Source organism: Hippopotamus amphibius, chromosome 8 (assembly GCF_030028045.1).
Source record: "Hippopotamus amphibius kiboko isolate mHipAmp2 chromosome 8, mHipAmp2.hap2, whole genome shotgun sequence".
NCBI lineage: Eukaryota > Metazoa > Chordata > Mammalia > Artiodactyla > Hippopotamidae > Hippopotamus > Hippopotamus amphibius.
The window spans coordinates 77,581,166-77,606,592 of record NC_080193.1 but is presented as its reverse complement, the minus strand read 5'-3'; the positions used below and the strand labels follow the sequence as shown (position 1 = coordinate 77,606,592).

The 25,427-nt window shown below is 34.9% G+C and overlaps 1 protein-coding gene across 1 annotated transcript in view; it reads left to right on the top strand.

Annotated features, from left to right (window-relative positions):
* The window catches only part of PSMD1 (proteasome 26S subunit, non-ATPase 1), a 93,566-nt gene that overhangs the window by 5,129 nt on the left and 63,010 nt on the right, over positions 1-25,427 (top strand). The window contains exons 4-16 of the mRNA XM_057745281.1: positions 52-221; positions 3,292-3,497; positions 5,969-6,112; positions 8,241-8,467; positions 10,236-10,296; positions 11,368-11,496; positions 12,801-12,889; positions 13,364-13,442; positions 13,939-14,112; positions 16,084-16,195; positions 16,759-16,955; positions 18,266-18,361; positions 19,932-19,996. Of these exons, the coding sequence (XP_057601264.1) occupies positions 52-221; positions 3,292-3,497; positions 5,969-6,112; positions 8,241-8,467; positions 10,236-10,296; positions 11,368-11,496; positions 12,801-12,889; positions 13,364-13,442; positions 13,939-14,112; positions 16,084-16,195; positions 16,759-16,955; positions 18,266-18,361; positions 19,932-19,996 (1,749 nt within the window). The remainder of the gene's footprint in view (positions 1-51; positions 222-3,291; positions 3,498-5,968; positions 6,113-8,240; positions 8,468-10,235; positions 10,297-11,367; positions 11,497-12,800; positions 12,890-13,363; positions 13,443-13,938; positions 14,113-16,083; positions 16,196-16,758; positions 16,956-18,265; positions 18,362-19,931; positions 19,997-25,427) is intronic.

The window sequence follows — 25,427 nt, the reverse complement described above, 5'->3', positions numbered from 1 at the left end:
TTAAGGAGAACCACAGTTTGAACTAGGCCTATACTTCCTAATTTCTTTCAGAGAAGTTTTGTATGAAGATGAAGGTTTCCGGAGTCGGCAGTTTGCGGCCTTAGTGGCATCTAAAGTATTTTATCACCTGGGGGCTTTTGAGGAGTCTCTGAATTATGCACTTGGAGCAGGTGACCTCTTCAATGTCAATGATAACTCTGAATATGTGGAGACTATTATAGGTAATTATCTTCCATGTAGTAAGGCTTTATCTTGTTGGCTTCTTTCTTGCTCTACTACATAAAGCATTTTTTCTCCCTGAGTTACTTTTTGATGTTGCCAAATTTCATTTCAATTGAAAGTTCATAATCTTTCTACGGTAATTTTATGCAGGCTGAGTTTTTAGATCTGCCTTAAAATTCTGTGCTTTGTTATTTTTTGTCGTAATAAACAGTAACATCTATAACTAATAATTATTGAAGACGCCTCACAAAATATTTTAAGAATGAATCTAAGAAATTGTTCAGAAACAGCCAACTTAACACAAAGATAGTTATCTCAATGATTATGGTTATCTCTTTTCCAATGAGCATACTGTTTTATGAAAAAAATCAGATTATTGTGACTAACAGAAATTAAATGATAGCAATTTATAGAGTTGTTTCTAACACAGGAGACCATTATTTAGTGTTTGCATTGTGCTAGGCACTGTGCTGATCGTTCTTTATAGCACGGTTTATTCCGCAGTTGCTCTGTGAAGAAGGAGCTAGCCCTGTTTTACGCATGAGAAAACTTGGGTTTCAAGATGATAAAGACACATGGCTATTAAATAGGAGGGTCAGAATTTAAAACCCAGGCTTACTCACTACAAAATCCATACTGTTTCTACTAGTAACCATTGTTTTCTTATTTGTTTCTGTATTTTTGAGGTGAGAGGGTAGCACACAGGCAAGGCTCTGGGTTCTCAAGCTCTGTAAGATTTTGTTCAAAGCTTTTGTAGCTTTAAAGTGTTTGAAAACTCCTGCTCTAATACATGAAAGAAGGGATTGCATACCCTTCAGACATGTCTTTATGAACATCAAACTGTAGCTCATAGTTACAGAGAGCCCAAGAGTGTGTTCTCTGTCAACTGTGCATAGTATAGATAGTTTTTTGAATTGCTGACTAAGAGGAAATCTGCATTATTCACCTGAACCCTTAAAAGGAGAAAATTGGTATTCTCTTTCAGAAATTGGGAAGTGCTGCACAAGGCAGTTCAAAGGGGTACTTTTCAAATGTCCCTGAAGTTTGAAGTAAGAGTTTGTGTTCACATTAAAAAATTTTTTGGCATGATGGTGTGAGAATGTTGCAAGTAACTTTATTGTTGTTTGTGACTCATTGAATTGGAGTTTTCATCTGTGAATCCTATGGAAAGAACAGATGACTTTAAAAATAGACCATACCATTTGAAACCAGAGCGCTTTCCCTACATTAAGTTAGAATTGGGAAGTTAAATATCTTTATCTCTTTTCTCTCATTTGAAGGATTTTTTTGATGAATGTTGATCATTTTTCCAGCGGTGATCTGCAAGTGCTTGCAATGTTACCATTTTATAAATGATGCTTTTAATCAGGACAGTTGGTCTATAAAAGGCTATGAAGTTGTAGATGCTTTCTTATGTATCATCTTGATCTTAGCTTGTAGAAGGTGATTGTTGACTGGTAGACCGGTTCTGTTTGTTTTTCTTTGTGTGGAAATGGGTTCACCCTTCTAGTTTTCTTGGGACTATTAGAAAGGATTTTTTTTAACGTCAGTGAGATTTGTGAAGGGATATATAAAATAGAATTTAGGAAAGCCTTCCTTAGATCTTAATGAATGTCATAACAATACACAGAAAATTTAAGGCTAGAAATCTTCTCGCAATTGTAATAAGACTTCAGCTACGAATGAGGCTAGATTCTGGGATACAGTTATATCATAAACCTGGTAAGTGAGAGCACAAGTTTCATTTGAAACCTGGGAGGTAACATTTTTATTCCTCAGTTAGTAACTAAGGAAAGCTCCCCAAATGTTATAAATCTGAGATTCCTCTCTGATGAGGTAGGGATAATGTTTCCTTGCAGCTACATTTGGTTCAAAAAGCTCATATTAGGGCCTGGTGAAGATTTTCAGCAACCAAAACTGTTCAAGGTCTGCTTTGTGACTGCCACTTTGTTCTTACTAACTGTACCTGAACCTGCCTAATTCTACCTGGATGGACACTGACTGTGGCATATTCCAATTTATAAAAGTCCTCTGCTTCCCCCCAAATATAGACCCATTAACATGGGCCATCTAGTAAACCAGTGGTTCCTTATGCTGGTTCAAATCATTTCTGTTTCCCAGGGCTATAGTTGCAACTAATCTTTTCCTTGTACCTTTCTCTTTGAAAGGGAGAGTGACAAGCCAGTGAGTAATACAGAGGATAACTATTATATATGTCATTCAGCTTGAGTGGCTATCTTCCTTGTGAAGGTGGAAGAAGGCTTAGGGAAATTTCCTTTTTTGGTTGCTCCTAAAAAGTTTAAGGTATGATTATAAAGTAGTGTGAGTTGTAAACATAATACCCTTCAGTATGTTGCCCCATTCTCCCCATTCACCTAAATCATTGTGAAACATGAAAGCCAAATTGTGCGCGTGCACCATTGCATGAATTTTCAGACTCTCCGTTTAGGTTAGAGGGGAGGTATTTGTGACTAGGTTCAACCTACCTCACATTGAGACAATATTTTAGCTGATTGCTGGAAAGGTTTTTGGAAATCTTTGGGGTTGCCTTTAGAATCTGTGGCACATTTCAGGTCATACCACCATTATTCTACAAAGATGATTTAGACTGACTCTCTACTCTCAAGGAGCTAATAGTTTCATTAACGTGAAGAAGTCTAATAATTTAGTGCCATGTGATAACTGCTACAATAGGTTTTTGTTAATAACTTCAATCATGGCAAGTGTTTGTTTTTGAAAGTGAAACAGCAACTATTTGTAGCCAACTCTGTAGGATAAGCAGCTTAGTCAAGTTGAATAAAATAATTTTGGTCAAAGTACACTAACAAGATAGAAATATTTTAAATAATGTCAGCTTACTGGAATTAGTGTGTAGCCCTGCAGTGTAACTGTTTTGAAGGTAGCAATATTAATTTGAAGATATAACTTATAGCATTTAAAAAATTTGAAATTTGCTTATTACTCCATAGTCATCTCATAAGTTTTTGTGATTATAAATGTAGGCATTGTCCTTTCTAGTAGTGGAGCCCTATTTACAAGCTTATCAGAGTTATTTTATTTTCTCTATAGCAAAGTGCATTGATCACTACACCAAACAATGTGTGGAAAATGCAGATTTGCCTGAAGGAGAAAAAAAACCAATTGACCAGAGATTGGAAGGCATTGTGAATAAAATGTTTCAGCGATGTCTAGATGATCACAAGTATAAGCAAGCTATTGGCATTGCTCTGGAGACACGAAGACTGGACATCTTTGAGAAGACGATACTTGAGTCGGTAGGTAGATGATGTGATTTTAGAGATTGTTATTGATGAAGAATCAGCAAAGCAAATTACTAAAACTGAAAATTGCTTGAATAGTGAAAAGAAAATCTAGCTTAGATTATATAATAAGGTGCTCTTTTGTGAAAAATTTTATTTTTATATTTATAAAATGTATTTTATATTTATTTTTTATTTTTATTTTTTTATTTATAAGTGAACCTTGGCTGTGTTTTGTGTTTGTTGAGTAGCCGCTTTTATCTTACCACATTTATTCCTTTGAGGTCTTGCATGAGGAAGTTGTCTTAATTACCCTGCCCTTTTTAAGAAGACTATATTGGTAAACTACTATTATAATGCATTTATTATGGCTAAAACTATAAACTACATTCCCGGTTTGGGGGTGTTTTGCAATAATTATGACAATTGTAAGTTACCAACCAAAGTGGTCAGAGAGGTGCAAGACTGAGTTAAATGGACATTGATCTTGCATGCCCACTTTGCCTGCCTCACTACCTAGCCTTCTGCACAAGCTAGCTAGCTCTTTGCACTCCAGCCATTTTGACCTTGTCTCTTCTGCTAGATGTACCGTGCCCCATTCCCCTTGCCAAAAATATTGCCCTGACCCCCTTCTCCTTTCCTTTCTTTACCTGCTTTATTCCTGTTCAAGAGTCACAGTTCAGATCAACTGTCATTTGTTTATGGATCCTTCTGTCAGTCCCTGCCAGCCATACACTCCTCAACCCCTAGGTTCACCTAGGTCCACCAGATTATAACCTCCTTAAGGACGGGTACTTTGGCCACTGGGTCCCTAAAGCCCAAGGCAGTGTTTAGCAGCAGTGGTAAGATTTGTTTAAATGAGTAAATGAATGAACAACCCAGGGTCATAGAATGGCCCTTATTTTGCTCTGTTGGATTTTTGTGCAGTTGTACTTTCTTCTTATCTTCAGGTGAATAGAACTAAAATATTTGTTTTTATTCACTCAACAAATATTTTTGAGTGCATATTATGTGTCTAGGCATTGGAGATACAGTGGCAAACAAGACTGACAAAGTTCCTGACAAATGGAATAATTCACTGGGGAATAGGCAGCAAAGCCTATTCCCTGTAAGGTAAAGGGGTGGTAAATGTTTACAAAAAGAATAAAGCAGAGTAAGAAATGGATCTTATTTTACCTCCCAGTGCGCATATACATAGAGATGTAACTTAAGATGAAATAATGCCTACTTTTTTTTCTACTTTTGATGTAATCTTAATATTTTTAAATTGTATTTCATTTTTTTTAAAATGCTAGTCCCATTAAGTTGATTTCACTATGTGTACACTGATAGGTCACAACTTTTAAAAAAAAATTTGTTTTATCATTGAATGAAACTTTCTTTAAATTCTGTAGTGCTTTACAATTTTTAGAAGTTTCATATACATGATTTCATGTAATCCTATAATAACCCTCTTTTATCCCCTACTCCTGTGTTGCCCCCCCCGTCCCCACTGATAACTACTAGTTTGTTCTCTATATCTGTGAGTCTGCTTTTATTCTTTGTTTTATTGTTTATTGTAGTTTTTAGATTCCACATATAAGTGATATCATACAGTATTTGTCTTTCTCTGTCTGACTTATTTCACTTAGCATAATGCCCTCCAAGTCCATCCATGTTGCTGCATATGGCAAATTTCATTCTTTTTTATGGCTGAGTAGTATTCCATTGTGTATATACATATGTGTGTATACACATACCACATCTTTATCCATCATCTGTAGATGGACACTTAAGTTGCTTCCACGTCTTGGCTATTGTAAATAACACTGCAGTGAACATTGGGGTGCGTGTATCTTTTCAAAGTAGTGAATTTTGAATTTCTCAACTTGCTTTCTGGGAAGTACTCCTGTAGCTCTTTAGCATGCTTATTTATGTTGAAGGACTTTTATAGGTTGGTATCTCAAATATTGGGTATGCTTTGAAGAACCACAAGGTAAACATAAAAAATCTGAAGTCAAAATTTCCTCAGGAGAGCACCAGCTAGATGTGACAGCACTCAACCTTGAGTCACTCAGAGCTGGAGAATAGTTCTATCACATTGTGTTCCTGTCCAGTGAGTATAGGCAGTAAGGCATGAGGATTAGCAAGATTGGAGGCAGACACAGTTGAAAAACATAGCCACTTGGTATGTGGACAGTTGTACAGATCTTTTTATAATAACAGCATCACTCTGTTACAGCATACTATGTTCACATAGTGATGATCCTGGATAATCACTAATATTTAATTGTTTTCAACCCATTTTTTTTCATGAAGACAGGATAATAGGTCATTTTAACAGTTTCATCTAAAATGGTTAAAAATTTTAAGTTTTATTGTTGAAGTAGCAAATAAATCTTTAGCTGCCTAGAATGACTAAAGAATATTGATTAAAATAATTTGATTTCTAAATAAACATGCTTCAGTAACCAGATAATGATGTTTCTTCAAATTATCTGTTTCAGAATGATGTCCCAGGAATGCTGGCTTATAGCCTCAAGCTCTGCATGTCTTTAATGCAGAATAAACAGTTTCGGAATAAAGTACTGAGAGTTCTAGTTAAAATCTACATGAACTTGGAGAAACCTGATTTCATCAATGTTTGTCAGGTAATAACATTACATTACTTTACACTGTACTTGTGCCGTACCTCACTGCATTACATTGTATTACAACACATCAGTATAATATACATGTATCTCAATTGATCTTTACAACAGCCCTGCGAAGATACGATACGGTACGCATTTATATTCCATATTACTGATAAGAAACTGAATCTCTCAAAAATAAAAATCTATTTTGTTGTAATGTGTTCTTTCTGTGTACTCTTTTTTTCATTTTCACAATAATCCAAGCATTTAAGGAAATTTTTGGAAGTGAGGTTAAAAAAAAAGGTAGAAGAAAAGATAAAAGCTGTACCTATGTTATGTGGTTCTAAAAAGAATTTCAAGTATAAAAATTATCTTTGGTTGCATCCCCCAAACACAACCAAGACCTTTGGGTATATTTTCTTTATTTTCATGTATGGATTTGCTTGCACACTTTAAAAAAAAAATTAAGACTGTATAGAAAATACATAAAATAAAAGGTGTATCTTTCCCCTTCCCTGGGCCTTTTCCCAATTAAAAGATTCATAGATGTTTTTCTTCCACTTACTAGCTCACGTGGGGCTGCCTCATTCTTTTCAGTGGCGAGATTGTGTTTTATTGACTGGAAGTGCTAAGTTTGCTTTTTAACAATTACCACACTGTAAGTTTTTGTGTTCTGCTTAGAGCATAGCATTTTATCATTCAATTTGTTGTTATTTTTTCGCTATAATGTGTTCTCAACATGTATTTCTATCCTCTCTATATATTTAATATTTAGATTAATACATCCTTTTTTTGAATGCTTTTTTAAAAAATTGAGTATAGTTGATGCAAAGTGATTCATTTTTTTCCCTAAATTATTTTCCGTTATAGGTTATTACAAGATATTGAATATAATTCCCTGTGCTGTGCATTAAATTCTTATTGCTTATCTATTTTATGTATAGTTTTTGATGCTTTTAAAGCAAATGTGAAACAAAAAGCTGGAAGAAAAATATCCACCCTTGTATCACTTGAAGCCTACTTAACATTTTGGTATATTTCCTTTCACTTTTCTCTATATAGGTTTTTGGAGTTTTATTTGCTTCAAAATAGTTTTTAATGGTTTTTAAAAACTTATATGAAAAACAGTAGTCCTTTGTCTTCTTCCTCTGTGTATTTCAGTTTTATTCCTCGGAAATAATTTTATTTCTTTTAGCTATTTGATTGTTTGTCCCTTTAAAAATTTTTTTAAATTTATTTTACACTTTTAAAATATATTTTTGAACAGATAATATTACATTTACATGACTCAAAATTCATGAAGAACCAAAGGATATATAGGAAAAAGTCTTCTTACCATTTCTTTCCTTTGGCTGCCAAGTTCCCTTCTCTGGAAGCAAAGAGTATCAGTTATATATGTCCTTCAATTTAACATTTTTCCATGTTTTAACTCTTCACAAACTCTTGTACAAACTCTTTCTTGATTGTGCAATAGTCATTCAGTGGATGTACTTTGCCTTTCTTAACCAGTCTGCTGTTATTGGTCATTTATTTTGTTTCCATAATTTCCTATTCTTAATTTATAATAACTGATTAATGTGTTCAGTTTGAAATTGAGTTATTTGCTGCTTAAGGGAACATTTAAATTGAATTCTTAAGAGAAAAATCCTTAACTTATTGGATGGTTTTTGTTAAAACAAGTGGCAAATCATAAGAGCAGTGAGAGAAGTGCTTCAAAATGGTCATTTTAGTGCCTCTTGTCCTGGCCCAGCGTAATACAGTGTGTTAAGTGAATGAATGACGCCGACGGTTTATGGTAAAGCAGAAAATACAAGTTAAGGAGCAGTTGATAGTGATTTATGGATAAGATTTAAAGAAGCCAAGATTCATTCTCCAGCTGGTTATTGAGTATTGCCAATTGCCAGGCACAGTATTAGGAGCTGTGAATATAAGTTGTATGGATTTTCTTATGGAAGGCATATTCCATTTTCAGGAAAACTTTGGTGCCAGGATCAGAAATGGAATGCTAGACTAGATAGTTAGTCTGCCCCAGTTTGCCTTCGCTTGTATTTTAAGGTTTCCTATATTGTTGACTATCACTCTCTAAGTGTCTTGTAGACGGAGTTTTCAATTATTATGTAATTGTTCTTTATCTGCATTTCAGTGCTTAATTTTCTTAGATGATCCTCAGGCCGTGAGTGATATCTTAGAAAAACTGGTAAAGGAAGACAACCTCCTGATGGCTTATCAGATTTGTTTTGATTTGTATGAAAGTGCTAGCCAGCAGTTTTTGTCATCAGTAATCCAGAATCTTCGAACTGTTGGCACCCCTATTGCTTCTGTGCCTGGATCCACCAATACGGGTACTGTTCCAGGATCAGAGAAAGACAGGTATAAGTATCTTTTTCTGCATTAGAACTAATTCAACAATCTTTATTTCATTTTGGGGATAGATAGAATATTTATAGACAACATAATCTAAGAGTAAATTTCACCATTAGCTTTCATAGATTGTAGACTCTTACTAAGGCTATTGCTCTGTTTTGCACTCTGCTGGACACGTTAAGGAAAACCAAAGAAATGGACCCTTCTGGAAGGAAATGGAAGTGGTTGTCTGATGCGGGGGTGGGGCCTGCCAGGTAGCATGTGTGCTGTCTAATCAAGTAAATTAAAAATCTCAGATGGGGTAAGTTGGGCTAGATTTTAGGTATTTGGGTTAGATGTTTGTACAGTTAGAAACATTCTCAGCTGTTTTATGCTTTTATTAGAACTAACAAAATGACTATAATCCAGTAATCTTATAATCTTCATTTATTTAGGTTTTCTTTAATTTTTATCAACAGTGTTTTGTAGATTTTAGTACTGGAGTTTTGTACCTTTTTCCCTGAATTTATTCCTAAGTATGTTAGGTCTTTTGATGCTATTGTAAGTGGTACATTTAAATTTCAATTTCCAATTGTTTGTTGCTAATATATAGACTTACAATTGATTTTTGTATATTAATATTGGATTGCTTAAGTCACTTATTAGGTCTAGTAAATTTTTTTTTAATCCTTTTATAGAATTTTCTACATAGGAATCATGTCATCTGTGAACAGAGACAATTTTACTTCTTCCTTTATAACTTTTTTCTGCATTGGTTAGGATTTCTGAACATCCTTACTTTGTTCCTGATCATGGGGTAATAGCATTTAGTTTATTTCTTTTTGATTTAAAATTTTCTTGTTACTGTCTCTTTTTCTTGTGTTGTGTTTATTTATTCTTCTGTTCTTTCTGAGTTGATCTTTTCTGAAATAATTATTTTTCTTCCTCCATTCCTAATTTTCCCCTAGTCCTGTTGTTTTGTTTCTGAGTTTTCTTATTTCTGATAGGTAATATTCTTTTATATCTTGTAAAATTTTGTTCATGTCTTTTGCCTCTTTTCAGATCAGATAATTTTTTTTTATAATATTGAATGGGATTTTACTTTGATCCATTTCAGTGGTTTATCTTTACTGAAATTAGTTTTCCTAAATATTTACAAAGGAAGCTTGTTTAGGATGGTTTTTCTAACTTCACTGTTCTCTAGAACTTCTTCTATTTTGCTTGCGGAGTTTTAAACAAAATGATGTCTTATGTTCTGAGATCTCCTGGCTGTTTCCTTTCTCACTTTTATTTCAGCTTTCTTTTTCCCTCATTTCTGCCTTCTTAATTTGGATTCTATGCCCAGCGTTTACTCCTCAGTATAGTGCTTTGACCTAGAAGGAAGTGTTGGCTGGTTAGTTTTAAGAGTAAAGCTCCAACTGCTTTACTTCAGACTGGTCTTGTGGCTGGTGGTAGTGTATCTTCACCTGACTCTGTTTTGGGAATCTGGGAGATCCTTTGTCACCTGGTTTTGTTGTATTGTTGTCCATACATTTTGCTAACCTAGTTAGTTGCTTTGTGTGTTTTTATGAATTTATCTGGCAGAAATTCAGTAACTGGGCTGCCTCCATCTTATTTTACAATCTCTTTTGTTTCCTAATGGCAGTACTTAAGAAGTACTTTAACTTTTTTCCTTGCAACATATTTAATTTGGATGTGGTTCAGATCTTCAATTTGATTTTTAAAAAAAGTCACCCGCACACACTATTCAGAAAAGATTTATCAGATTCGTAACTCTTGGTTTTCTTCTTTTTAGTGACTCAATGGAAACAGAAGAAAAGACAGGTAGTGTACTTGTAGGAAAGACACCAGAAGCGGTAAGTGTGCTTTTTGAAGTTGAGGTTTCCGTTTAAATATATATTTCCACACTATATTGTAAATTATTTAAAAGTGTTACATACCTGCTTTTATAGAGGTTTATTATTAAGTTTGATACCAAAGTTATTTTATAAAAATGGATTTTCTATAAAAAGTAAAATTTTAAAAGATTGATCTCAGGGAATTCCCTGGGGGTCCAGTGGTTAGGACTCGGCACTTTCACTGCTGAGGGCTCAGGTTCAATCCCTGGGTGGGGAATTAAAATCCCCTAAGCTGTGTGGTGTGGCCAGGGGAAAAAAAAAAAAAGCTTGATTCTCAGAAAGCACTTGACTTAAAAGAAGTCAAATCCTCAGATCCTTACCAAAGAATGAACTCTGTCCAGAATAACTCTGAATTACCTGTCACAGAGTGAGAAAAATGTATGGCCTCTTAACAAATAAATGGCAACCTATCATAGAGGGTGGGAGCAGTTTAGTTGTCTTTTTTTTTAATATTCATGGTGCATGGAAGAGTGGGGCAAGGATTAGAGCAGTGGTCTCTTGGATGTAGATGTTTCCTCCATTAGGATTTTTGGTTTCTGGTTATCACGTCAGTAAATTTTAACTCTTCTTCATGTGGTTGGAGAGTTGTGTTGGTGGCTTGGTAGTTCATGAGATCATATATATGTGTTGATTAAAGGTGCTTTTTTCTCAGTTTGGAGGAGGGAGATTCTCACCTAAACTATAAGTTGGCTGTGTATAAAATAGTTCTTCTTGTATATCATCAGTAATTAGTTACTCTTTTACAGTTTTTTTTTAAATATTAAAATATTTTATATTGGAAGCGAGTTTGGAATGAATTGTATTCTTCCGTCAAGCTGCTAGCATATCTCAGTGGCATCTAATAAAGAAATATATAAATTACTCTTTCTCTCAAGTAAATGATACATGAGTTTTCTAGATCCTGCTGTTAAAATATGGGTTTTGTTGTGTGTATGACTGTGAATTTCACTGGTTTAGGGCTGTTAAAATAAAGTTAGCTTACTGGATTTCAGTAATATAATAAGTTTCATTCTTGTTTGTTTTTGGCAGAGTCCAGAGCCCAAGGACCAGACTTTGAAAATGATTAAAATTCTAAGTGGTGAAATGGCTATTGAGTTACATCTGCAGTTTTTAATACGAAACAATAACACAGATCTCATGATTCTAAAAAACACAAAGGTGGGAAATTCATCTGTAATGGAGGCTTTTTTCTTGTATTTATTTCTTTGTTGAATATAAGTACTTATATTTATTTAATATAATTGCATATAATTATAATATAATTAATATATAAATATTATTTATATACTACAATATAATTATTTATATTATTCTTATTTAATTATATTGTTATTTGTAATTATTATATTATGATACTTATTATTTATTATATTTATTTATTATTGTTACATTATTCTTATTGAATAATTTGTTGCATTTTATTCCTGATCAAGGAAATAAGTAAGTTTTTTAAAAAATAAGATGGGAGAAATGCTTGATCTTGTTGAATAAGAAAGGGAATCAATATTGATTGAGCTCCTGTTTTTTGTGCTAGTCTCTTGGGAAGTTTAGTGGCTTTTTTTTTTTTAGCCCCCACTTTTTTTTGGCTTTTATTTGAATGTATACTTGTTGCATTTGGACAAATACCGCAGTCAGAAGATTAATAATATAGGTTGTTTGTGCATTTGTTTTTCCCACTGAATGGCAAACTCCTTGAGAACCGGGGTTCTTACCTTGATATTGTAACCTTTATTCAGATATTGATCCTAACAATTACTAATTTTAGTTTTTGAACAGATAATCTATTCATCTGGTTCAAAAAATATTTTAATATAAAAAGATATATAGTATGAAAAATCTTCTTTCCTGTGTTTTTTACCCAATATCCTTTCCCAAAATCATTTATTCTTTTTTTATAGTCATATACTATTCCATTACTAAACAGTTTTTTGATTGAGGCATATGTAATCATGCTTCTCGAGACTTTTAAAATAATTTTTTACAAATGGCAAAAAGAATAATATAATCTGCATTTATGACAGTTTTCTGGTGCTTATCTTTATAATGCAGTCTCATTAAAAATAAACAAAATACTTTGGAGACTGCCAGAGGTGCAGTGCCAGAAGAGGTGCAGCATTGCTCCTCAGGTCACCCCAGTACTTTGGAGACCTTGAGCAAGATACTGAAGAGAAATGGCAAACTATTCAGAAACCAAAAATTAGAAAATCTACTACCTAAATTCCTACCTAAAATCTACTACTCACCTCAAGTTAAGACCACAGATAAAACTTTGACTAGCTTGTTTTTTTATAAGCCAGCTATTTAATCTTTATAAAGAAATATCCAAGGTTTATATTTCAAATACCAATTCAGTTTATTCATGTTTTTACCACAAAACAGGGCCTCTTATTGTGTGTGCACACGCAAGGTTGCATTTGTGTGAATACTTTGCCAATGATAAAAATCTGTATTTGTTTTTGTAGGACGCAGTAAGGAATTCTGTATGTCACACAGCAACTGTTATAGCAAACTCTTTTATGCACTGTGGGACCACCAGTGATCAGTTTCTTAGGTAAATATGCTTGTAGGTTCCCACTTCGGTTTAAAATTGTCTTTGACAGAGAGTCTGTTGACATTGTTACATGAATGTGGGGAACTTTCCCTGGCTGCCAGTCCTGAATTTTAAATTCTGCTATTGCTATTTTATAAATTTTTTAAATTGCATATGCCTACTTGTTCTGAGGTAAAAATAATTTTCTTTATTAGTTGCCTTGAATATAGGTTTTTGAATGAAATATGTTAAGCTCAGAAATTTGATACAGTTCAGCTTTTGTTTATAGTAGAATTACATTTCATGCATTTAAAAAGTCCTCAGAATATTAAGAACAACTTAGGAGGTAAAATAGAATCATCAGTAACTTAAGATCCATAAAGTAAAATGATTTGTAATAATTCAAGGTAAATATTTTAATGCTTTGACTTTAGTGTTATAAAAAGCTTTATGGAATTCATTTCAGTAGTATTGCTAAACTTTCTTTTCTTACAGAGATAACTTGGAATGGTTAGCCAGAGCCACTAACTGGGCAAAATTTACAGCCACAGCCAGTTTGGGTGTAATTCATAAGGTAATATATACTGATCACTGTGAACAGGCATCAGAACAGAAGCAATTTTTCTGAAGTTAAGAAAAAAATTGAAGTTTGGAATAATTCATTGACGAGTACATTTTATTAAATCAAATCAGTCCTCACACAGGGAAGGATAAAGTAAATAAGAAATGTGTTTGTTTTTTTTTAAGAAAAGTGGAAATCTTTTTCCTGTGAAGACTATGTAAGCCGTTTCTCAAAGGATGAACTGAAATAATTTATTTGCATAGTCTTAAGACCAATTTGGGGAAATGTTGTAAAACAAGGAGTGGGGGGAATTGAAGCATTTGTTTCTAACCAGGATGTGACTGGGTCACTTAAAGGTTGTCTTCTTGTGTGAGTGATAAAGTTGCTTAGGAGAGAGCACTGCTTCCATCTTCACTCTGGAGAAAAAGCAATAATCATGGAAAACGTTACGTCTTTTTTTTCTCTCACTTCCTTTTACTGACACCTTTGTTGTGGCTTATATTTACAGGGTCACGAGAAGGAAGCATTACAGTTAATGGCAACATATCTTCCCAAGGACACCTCTCCAGGATCAGCCTATCAGGAAGGTGGAGGTCTCTATGCACTAGGTCTTATTCATGCCAATCATGGTGGTGATATAATTGACTATCTGCTTAACCAGCTTAAGAATGCCAGCAATGATGTGAGTATTAGAATGAAAAACTAAATTCTTATTACTTAAGAGTCCAGGGAAACGTTATATTTGCCAGATTATTTTAGTGAATAGAAATTTTGTAGGATTCCCAAACTAGTACTGTTCTCTTACAATCTTTTCTTTTGAAAGTAATTTCCTCTTTCTCTATAAGCTAAAATTGTGCTTCTCAGTCCTTTAAACCTTGTGTGTGAGAAGTGAAGTACTACCAGATATTTATAAAATATATGTTGTATTCCCACACTTCAGTCTTGTTATGTTATATAAGTGACTTTAGTGATCATTTAGTTTAATTCTATTATTTTATAGGAAACGAAAGCCCAAAGAAATTTCATGTACTCTTTTAGGAATCAGAATTGCTTGTTTGATGATTTTTTTTTTCTAATTTAACTCTTTTGGAAAAACTTATTAAACAGCCCTGTTCTTATTTTAAGGAACCTTGACATAGGATTTTAGACTTTAACTTATATGTTAGAGTAGTCTCTTTTAGAAGGCTATTGAGAGAGTAGCTAAGTGAGCCAGAAAACTTTGTCCTACTTCAGTAAAAGACTGAGGCCAGTAGGATGGTCTTTCTCAGCTGATAAACCCCCTATCCACAAATCTTATATAGTTTATACATACACATCTCTGCCTCATTGCCTCTTGTGGTCTCAGGTAAAACTTTGCTTATCAGATAAAGTTCAGCAATTAAAAACCTCTGCTGACCAACTTAAACAAGTTTATTGGAAGTAGCTTATGTAATTAAAGGAAAAGCTGATGAAGCAGTTCTCACAAACGTTAAGAGCAGGGCAGTTCTAGGAATCTAGATAACAGGAACTAATGGGACTGTCTCTTCAGAGCCCTACAGTCAGGATGAATGAACTTGAAATGTTTTTTGTCCTTGGGTCATTCCACTTAAGAAAGATTAAAATTAAAATCAGAGGAGCGGTACTTCCCTGGTGCACAGTGGTTAAGAACCTGCCTGCCAGTGCAGGGGACACAGGTTTGATCCCTGGTCCAGGAAGATGCCGCAGAGCATCTAAGCCCATGCACCAAAACTATTGAGCCCTGCGCTCTAGTGCCCATGAGCACAACTACTCTGCCCACACGCCACAGCTACTGAAGCCTGTGTGCCTAGAGCCCGTGCTCCACAGCAAGAGAAGCCCCCGCAGTGAGAAACCTGCACACCACAATGAAGAGTAGCCCCCGCTCACCGCAACTAGAGAAAGACTGTGCGCAGCAGTGAAGACCCAATGCAGCCAAAAAGGAATTTAAAAAATAAAATAAAATTCAAAGGAGCATCTGGTTGGCCTGTCTTGGGTCATAGGCCTACACTTCCACTAGGGGAAGATGGGAGCTTATTTTAAGTGACAGTCCCACCAAGATTCAAACCAGTGAGGAGGAATATCCCCCAAGCAGGATTAGGGTCAGGTCAGCAATAAAAGAATACTGTGCATTCAAAAGTAACAAATCATCACAAAAGTGTTCTTCAAATAAAGACTAACTTTTGCTCTTGGCACCATTTTCTCCCACTTTCTTCATAACCATGTTCCATTAGATACCTTTTTCTCCTCTATCTTCAGTTTCCTTCTATGCTGCCTCCTTCATTCCATAAGCATATTCGGGTCTCACCTATCCTAAAAAAATCTTTCCTTGCTGCGTCTCCCTTTCATTTGTTGTCATCTTTCTCCTCCCCTTCTGATGTAAACTTATTAAAAGAGAGCTGTACCGTCCCTCTCCGCTTCCTTTTTTTTTTTTTTTTTTTTATTTCCTTCTCAGTTCACTGTTCTTTTGCATCAGTAAGCAGCATTCTTTGGAAACTGAAATTGGTGAGGTTACCACTGGCCCTCTGTATCCTTTGATCATGCTCGCTAGGCCAGCGGCTCTCCATGCCTAATATCACAGTATATTTTGAAAGTAGAACAAAAGCTTAGATTTTAAGTACAGTGTAGCAAATAAATGGAGCCCATGCTTTTTCTCTAGATCGTTCGACATGGTGGTAGTCTGGGCCTTGGTTTGGCTGCCATGGGGACTGCACGCCAGGATGTGTATGATTTGCTAAAAACAAACCTTTATCAGGATGATGCTGTGACAGGTAAGTGATTCTTTTCAAAGACAACAAACCCTAGGATTAATTAATATAACTGTAATATTTGTTTTCTACCTCTATTTTATGGTAGAAATCTAATGTATTTCTCTACTTGTAGAGGCAATGAATTTTGCCCCATTTATCAAACTCATCTTATGAAAATATGTTTTATGATATATAGGCTTTTTTAAATGATATATCTTGTGTGTATGTCTGTATAACTGACTTTTGCAAATAGAAATTTATTAGAGTGATCTACCTGTATCCTGGGCTATCTATACTGTTTGGTGATAGTGTAGAAAAAATATTGCCGTAGTATTTCTTTGAAATCACTGTAGGATTTGGTGGTATATCCTATTAAGATTTAAAAGGAAAATAACTATAAATATATGGGTGTACTTCCACATAAACTATCCTCCTTTGTATCTGATGACTTGAAAAAAATGCTATCAGAAGCTAATGATTGTTTTGATAGTTGATGCTAATAGTTAACACTTCCAGTAGGATATGTTTTATTTACTTTACATACATAGTTCTTATTCTGTAACATTTTGCTTTTTATTCACTAGGGGAAGCAGCTGGTCTGGCCCTAGGTTTGGTTATGTTGGGTTCTAAAAATGCCCAGGCTATTGAGGACATGGTCGGCTATGCACAGGAAACTCAACATGAGAAGATTCTGCGTGGTCTTGCAGTTGGCATTGCATTAGTGATGTATGGGAGGATGGAAGAGGCTGATGCTCTCATTGAATCTCTCTGCCGTGATAAGGTGAGATCACATATTATTCACCCTTTTCTCCCTGCATTTCCTCACTCTCCAGTTATCATATCCAGCATTTACAGAAACACTTAACCTTTACTGGAAACTATCTCTGTCTCCATCAGAACTCCTAGGTACATTTGTGGATAAAACTTCTTGAAAGATATATAAAGCCTAATAGAATTTAGGAAAGAAAAACACTAATTAAAAGAGGTGAAGGACTTCCTAGGTGGCTCAGTGGTTAAGAATCCACCCGCCAATCCCTGCTCCAGGAAGATTCCCACATGCTGCAGAGCAGCTAAACCCATAAGCCACAACTGTTGAGCCCATGTGCCACAACTGCCGAAGCCCGCGCACCTAGAGCTTGTGCTCCGCAACAAGAGAAGCCACCCCAATGAGGAGCCTGCGCACTACAATGAAGAGTGACCCCCACTTGCCGCAACTAGAGAAAGCCCATGCGCAGCGATGAAGACCCAACTAAGCCAATAAATAAATTTATTTATTTATATTTTTATTTAAAAAGTAAAAATAAAAAATAAAAAAATAAAAGGTGAACAGGGCTAATTCGAGAATTTTAAATTTAATCAAGACCTCAGTGATTTTCAAATAAGCAGATTTAGAAGGGTTCTTTAGAAATACGTAAGTTGATTCCTTTTAGAAATAATGTTTTGGGGATAATTTCATAATCATTTATAAGATAAAAAGTTTATTGTTTTTTCATCAGAAAACAGTGCGCATCTCTGTACTTATTTATTTGGGTGAGATTTTTCTTCCTTTGTTTTTTGTTTTGTTTTTACAGTGGTATTGTGTATGGTAGGTAGTCAGTGGTAAACAGTATTGTCCTCTGTAATCTGATAAAAACATCCACTGCCTGTAGTTTATTGATAAAACTACTAATTATTTTGCTCAACTGTCAGACTCCATATCTCTTCCACTCGATACTCAGTGCCCAAGAATTAAGTGGTGAGGTGAAAGCAAGTTAGAACATAGAATTAGAAGCAAGCTTCTTTGTTGTTCGACAAATGAAAGTTGAGAATCATAGGACAGTGAATGTTGGTATTGGGCTTGAGTTTATACTTTCTAAAAAGTATGAGGCAGCATAGGCATGTTGCACAGAATACTGGGGATTAAAAGCAGTTAATTATTCCCGTGTTAGAGTCTTTCATTTCCCCATTTGTTTAGAAAACTACTAACCACAAATGGTTCTCCTTGAGTTCATCATTTCCTACCTAAAACCAACTCCCCGTGATGGATGCAACTAAGCCTGTAGAAGTTACTATTTGAAATAAGTTGCTGATTAATCTTGAATTATTTCTTAGGATCCAATTCTTCGACGATCTGGAATGTATACCGTAGCCATGGCTTATTGTGGCTCAGGTAACAACAAAGCTATACGACGCCTGCTCCATGTTGCTGTAAGTACTCTAATCTTTCTTGGATAGAGATGGAAGGGAAAGTTTGCAGGTGGACACTAAATGTGTTGATGACTGCAACACCCACACCACATAGCCACCACCAATTGTCTCAGGTGCAGATTCTCATTCATTGAACACAATCAGCCAGGTTCACTTAGCTTTTCACAAGGATATAGGACAGGATAACAGTGTGTCTGTTTGAATAGAAGTCCTTAAAGTCATTCAGGGGCAACTTCTGAAACTCTAGTCCAAGGGGCACCCTCATTTGTAAGGGACAAGACCATGTGAATGTGTGCAGCCACCCCAGGGGAGGGAAATCTAATGAACAATAGGAACAGCTTAGGATCTAACAACAATGGGAACAGCCTGTGAAGTTAGCTTCCAGGTACCCCTAAGGGACGTGCTCTGTGACAAGAGACACATTATATAGGAAAGCCAATGCCCATGTTTCCCAATAGGCTTTTCTGACTCATAGTCACCCAACCCAGGTATAGTTTTTCAGTGACAATGTTTCCTGATAACACAGTGAACATTGCATATGTCTTAATCCAGTAGGTTTAGACTCAAGGTCATCTTCCCATGCAGAAAGGGCTTAGAACTATTATTATTTCTTTGTTTGTAGAGGTATTCATACCGCACAGTATTTATTAGTAATTTATTATCTATCAGTGCAGCATGTGGTATGTTCTAGATGTTTGTATTTTGCTTGAATTTAGGACACATGTTTTTGAAAACAATGTTAAAGGAATGGTTAGATTTTCAGTGTGGCCCACAAAAGCTATGGTACAGCTGAACTGGTCTTTAGAAGTAGCTCTGAATCTTAAACTTCACCAAGCTAGAAAGGCTTCTAAGCCTTGAAATGAAGAAATTCTCAGATGAATTTTTCTAAACTGGGGTTGACATTCTAATAGAGGAATACAGTAGTCCCCACCCCTTATCCACGGGGTATACATTCTGAGACCCCCAGTGGATGCCTGAAACTACAGATAGCACTGAAACATATACTGTGTTTTTTTGTATACATACATACATACCTGTAAATAAATTTTAATTTATAAATTAGGCATAGTAAGAGAATACCTGAATTGCCAGCATCACTACTCCAGTGCTTTGGGGCCATTATTAAGTAAAATAAAGGTTATTTGAATATAAGCACTGCGATACCACATTGATCTGATAACTGAGAGGGCCACTAAGTGACTAGTGGGTGGATAGCATATACAGCTTGGGTACATTGAACAAAGGGATGATTTACATCCCAGGCAGGACAGAGTGGGATGGCATGAGATTTCATCACGATACTCAGAATGGAATGCAATTTAAAACTTATAAATTGTTTATTTCTGGAGTTTTCCATTTAGTAAATATTCAGACCACAGTTGACTGTGGGTAATTGAAACTGCTGAAGGTGAAACTGTGAATAGGGAGGTGGCTACAATAATAGACTAATGAGATCCAGTTTACATTTAGATGATGTGGGTCTCTCATATCAGTTTATTCTAGTAATGTAATGAATGTAGTAATAGAATGCATGTAGTATAATGTAATCATCCTTGAAATTTTTTCCTAGGTAAGTGATGTTAACGACGATGTCAGGAGGGCAGCAGTCGAATCACTTGGGTTCATTCTCTTCAGGTAATAATTTCTAACTTCTGATTCTGTTTATTAACCATTTCTATTTGTAATTAGTAATTAAACAGAAACTGAATATCTGAGGAATATATCTAGGTTCAGAGTGAGGACCATTTAACAATAAAGTTAGTACTGTTCTGAAAAAGAAGCCAGTATGTTTTGAGAGTCTGAGATGCTGTTTGAGAAGTATTCCTCTTCCCAGTTATATTGGTAATTCACATGGGATGCTGTCTTTCACACAGGCTTGTAGAGTTCTTAAAGCTCTTTAGTGAGAGTGAAAGGTAGTAGGTTTTTTTTAAATGCAAAAGAGTGAAAAGTTTGCAGGTTTGGAGATGCCCTTGGCATTATAGTATGGTTGTGATTTGAAGACACCCTCTGTAACCAATCTACCAGGATTAAATCTTGGCTCTGCCACTTACTAGTTGAGTGACTTTGGGCTTGTTACTTAGCCTCTTTGAAGTTCAGATTCCTCATTTGTAAAATGGGTATAGTAGTAGTACCTAGGACTATTTTTTGACAGTTAAGTGAATTAGTACGAAGAGTGTCTGGCACTAGTAAGTGCTATTCAAGTGTGTGTGAGTAGTGACAATTGTAATAGTTAGTGATGGTAGATGCGGTAATACTTCTTACAGGAGTTCTCTCTGATCTCACATACACTGTTTCTTTTTGCTAAGGTATTTTATTTTAAAATGCAACATAGGAAAATTAAAAGTACTTCTTTCAGCTCTTTTTTTGGACACTGCTTATTAGAGCTTATTTGTGATGAAATTACACAGTAAAATAAACTCTGAAGGTACATGTGAGATGAGTTTCATGTCCTTTTAATCTTTGGTATAGATTGTCTACCCAAATTCCTGAGAGTGAACCTTTGTTGTAAAGATTGTAATGTAATTCAACAAATACATATATGTGTGTGTGTGTGTACGTGTGTGTATATATACATATATTTCCAGATATTCAATATCCACTGTGAACTGGTTAGAGGACCTTCTTTAAGATATAAGATAGGAAGTTAACCATTTACTGCAGGCACTAAATATTTTTTTCCTATTGTGGATAAAAATGTTGAATAAAACAGCAAAGCACAGATCCATATAGCATGCTGATAGGTTTCTCCTTACACCAGTCAGGTTTGTTGAATGAGGTTGTTCAACAAAGCACTAATCTCCTTCACTGTATTATCCTCTAACCCTCATTTGTCCAACTTGTTCACAAAGACACTAGAGAGCTTTCACTAAATTCTAAAGACATAGTGTTTATACAGATCTACTAGTCTGGTACCTCTAAAACAGAAAATATGGTTAATTGGTTATTATTTTTAGTAAATTCATAGAAGTATCAGGTGTTCATTGATTCCTTTTCTAAGATTCGATAAAACTTATTTGTATTAAGCTATTCCACATTTTTTCAAAAGATCTACAACAGACTTCACAGTTTAAATTTCTTGAATCCTCTATCTCTTTTTTCTCTTTTTGAACATTGGAATATTTAGCCACTTACAGTCCTTCTGTACCTTTGCCATTTTCTGTTTTTTCTCAGATTTGTCAGCAGTGGTTCTATAATTACATTCACAAGTTCTATTTCAAGGCAATGATTCATTTAGCTTAGAGACTTGAACTCATTTAAGGCAGCCAGTCTCTTCACCTATTTTGCAGTTTGATCAGTCTTAACAACATGAGTTTCTTTCTGGTCTAAAAACCATTCTCCTGAGACAAAAGATGGATGCAAAATAGAAGTTGAATAGTTCTGTTTCTTTCCTGTCATCTTTGGCATATTATTCTAGCCAGCCTATGACATTAACCTTTCCTTATTTTTGCTCTGGAGTTTATTTATTTTTTTAAAAACATTTGTTTGTTTATTATTTTGGCTGCACTGGGTCTTCGTTGCGGCACTCGGGATCTTTATTGCGGCCTTTGGGCTTCTTAGCTGCAGCATGCATGTGGGATCTAGTTCCCCAGTCAGAGACTAAACCTGGGCCCCCTGCATTGGGAGCATGGAATCTTACTCATGGTACTACCAGGGAAATCCCTGCTTTAGAATTTACACACAATTGAAAAACAAGAATAAATGGTTTTGTTTTTGCCATTCAGGGAGGGTTTTTTGTGGGTTTTTTTTTAATTCTTAATTGGAAAACTAGATAATTTTCATATGGAAAGTATATCCTTCTAGGTGTACCCTTAGTAACTGTTGGCCTGTATAAAGAATCCTACTCATGGTCTCTTCCTTTGTTTTATTTATTTATTGTTGGCTACAACCTCTTCCTATTAGTCACTTTATATTTTATATCATATAAATCATCAGTCACCTAGTGTGTATATTCTGCCACACAGGATGTTGAGCTTTCATGAAAACTGTTTTTCTTCCCTTTTTAACCTGACAGTGCTTTGCTCTCTAACAAAATTCATTTCTGCCCTTGTATTTACTGTAGCTCACACATGTGCTCAATTCCCAGTTTCAGCAGCAGATGTCTTCCATGAGCTGCTTTTAGGGTTTGCTCAGATCTCTGCTACCTAGGACACTCAGATCCAGCTAATGAGTTATTTATGTGCTCGTTATTTTTAAGGGACCATTCAGAGGGTTTTTTTATTTTGGGGTTTTTTTTTCCCTTTGTAATATGTTTCTTATGAGAAGTAGAAACTAGAGAGGATTTTAGAGGTGATTTTGTCTAAAACTTCATGGATGAAGAAAATTAAATGTAATCAGCTTGTTTAAGCAGCTGCAGTTAAAACCAAGTTTTCTAATTTTAGATTAGTGTCAATTCCCTGGAGTGATAATTTTTAAAGGTGAAAAAACCTTAGAAATCAAACAGTATTCCCGTTTTTTTTTTTTAAAGAGAAGAAAATTGAATTCCAAAATTGTTAACAAAACTTCCCATTGTCATAGAGCTAAATGGTAGAACAGAAATTCAGAACAGGTCTCAGGCTAGACCAGTGCTTTCTCCACAGTGCCTTTCCTTCAGAGCACCTTCTTTCTGAGTAGCCCTGATAGAACATTTTTATTCTTAAATTTCCTAATTAAGTTTAATATTTGGAAAGTTTCTGTCCTATATTCTAAGAATTAGTAAATGTTTTCTGATGTGTCATCAGTTACTTTCTTAGTGTGCACCATTTTATCATTTCTTCCTTTTAAATGTCACTTTAAAAATAACCACAGACATTTGGTCCCCTTGAATTGTTTTAAGGATTTATTTCTTCCTAATTTTTTAAACTTCTTAAAGTGTACTTATTGGATGCAAATACGGAAAACATGTCAGTAAACCTATTTTTACTTCAGCAATTAAAGTGAAATTGTATTTGTAGGAAACTAAAAATTCTTATGTATATTATCTCCTTTATTCTCAGGATAGTCCACGGAGTTGTAGTATTTTCATTATTTCTTTCTCCTGATATTTGTGGGTTATACGTTCATAATGTATATGATAAAAATAGAAAATTAAATTGAAAAACATTCTTGCCAAGTTGAAATGAACCTAGTACATTTTTTCTCCAATAAATAGGTGATTAATGGGTCCATTATTATTAGTCTAGTCAGCAGATTTTATTATTACAACTCTGTACAGTACTGTGTGTGGCATTGGCTGAAACTCAGTTGGAATTGAAAAAAAGAATCTGAATTATTTCATCTTGACATCGGAAAAGAAAATGAAAAGAAGTTAAAAGAAGTATTGGTTTTGGGGGGTTTAAATATAAGTTATTTATTTATTTTTGGCTGCATTGGGTCTTCGTTGCTGCACGCAGGCTTTCTTTAGTTGTGGTGAGCGGGGACTACTCTTCATTGCGGTACACAGGCTTCTCCTTGAGGTGGCTTCTCTTGTTGCAGAGCACGGGCTCTAGGCGCGTGGGCTTCAGTAGTTGTGGCATGTAGGCTCAGTAGTTGTGGCTTGCAGGCTTTAGAGCGCAGGCTCAGTAGTTGTGGCACATGTGCTTGGTTGCTCTGCAGCATGTGGGATCTTCCCGGTGTTCTCCACATTGGCAGGCAGATTCTTAACCACTTCACCACCAGGGAAGTCCATATTAGTTTTTATATACTTGCTGAAATTAAGTTGCCGTAATGGTGAACAAGTTGATGATCTGATATAGACCTTCCTTAAAATTAGATAATCTTGGATATTCCTGGTCATCTTTGCTGTGGCTTAAGCTGTTACAATATGACACTAAATATTTCTCAATGTATACATTAATATACTTGCAGATATGGATGGCTCTCATAACATCAGAGGGAGGTTCTTGGTTCAGATATTTTTTAGACCACAAAAAATGGTTTCTTGAATATAAATATATTCCATCATCATAGATCCTTAGCATTTGAAGGAACCCTAGCCATCAAATAGTTACCACCAAATGCATGAATTATCTTTACAATATCTCCATTCACAATTTTATATCAATTTGATACATATTCTCTGTATGCTGTTTTCTGTTTCTGCCTCGGTATCTGGGTGCTGTGACTTCGTTTATTTTTGGGTTTTTTTTATTTATTTTTTTTTATTTTTTTGGGGGTACACCAAGTTCAATCATCTGTTTTTATACACAGTATTTTTGTTTTTTTAATTCTTTCCATCTATATCTTTGTTTTCCTCTCTTATTCAATTAACGATAAATATGGAATAGATTGGAAAATATTTTTTCAAAATTATTCTTCTATTCCTTTTCTTTGAAGGTAAGACTATTAAAGAGAGTCCCTTTGTTACCATAGGGGTGGTTAACTTCAAGATTTGCTTTTAAATGTAGATTTCTTTAAAATGTTTTAAAATAGAAATATCAGTTATGTATCAAAGTGCTAAAAATTTTGTGTTATGTTATACTTTTTCAGGAATAGTTTATATTGGAGTTGTATTTCTTTTTCTAGAATCTTCTGGAAATACTAGAATGATCTCTCATTAGCTCTCAGCTAACTGTAAGCAAGGAATTTTTTTTCAGGAATTGAAGCTAAATAGTTTAAAGGTCTTATAATCCATTCTGTAGGTATGCATATGTTTAAGCACATACACAAATTTGAAGTCAGTATAAAGCATGTGAGAGTCTAATCTGGATTGTCTAAGGATAGAACTTTGGCAGTGAGATTGCCATCTCTAGTATTTAAATTTTATGAAACAATTTTATATGCCATCAGATACATAAGACGCAGTTTGGAATACTGTTACAGTGATATCTGAAAACTTAATCTCTGACTTGGTAAGAATGTAAATCTTAACATACGCCAAACACTTCATATTAGAGACTGGAACCAAAATAGAAAAGAATGATTTTTTTTTTTAAGGAACGTAAATTATTTTGCCTCTTATTTGAGATAGCCTACCCTTAACACTGCTGAAAAATCTTAAGAGCAGTGGCAAAAGTGCCTAAAGTTTTGATGATTTAGGAGTTAAATTTGTAAGATACACTCTTTCTGGCAGATGACGTAGAACCTGTAAGATCTGTGTTAGAACCAATCC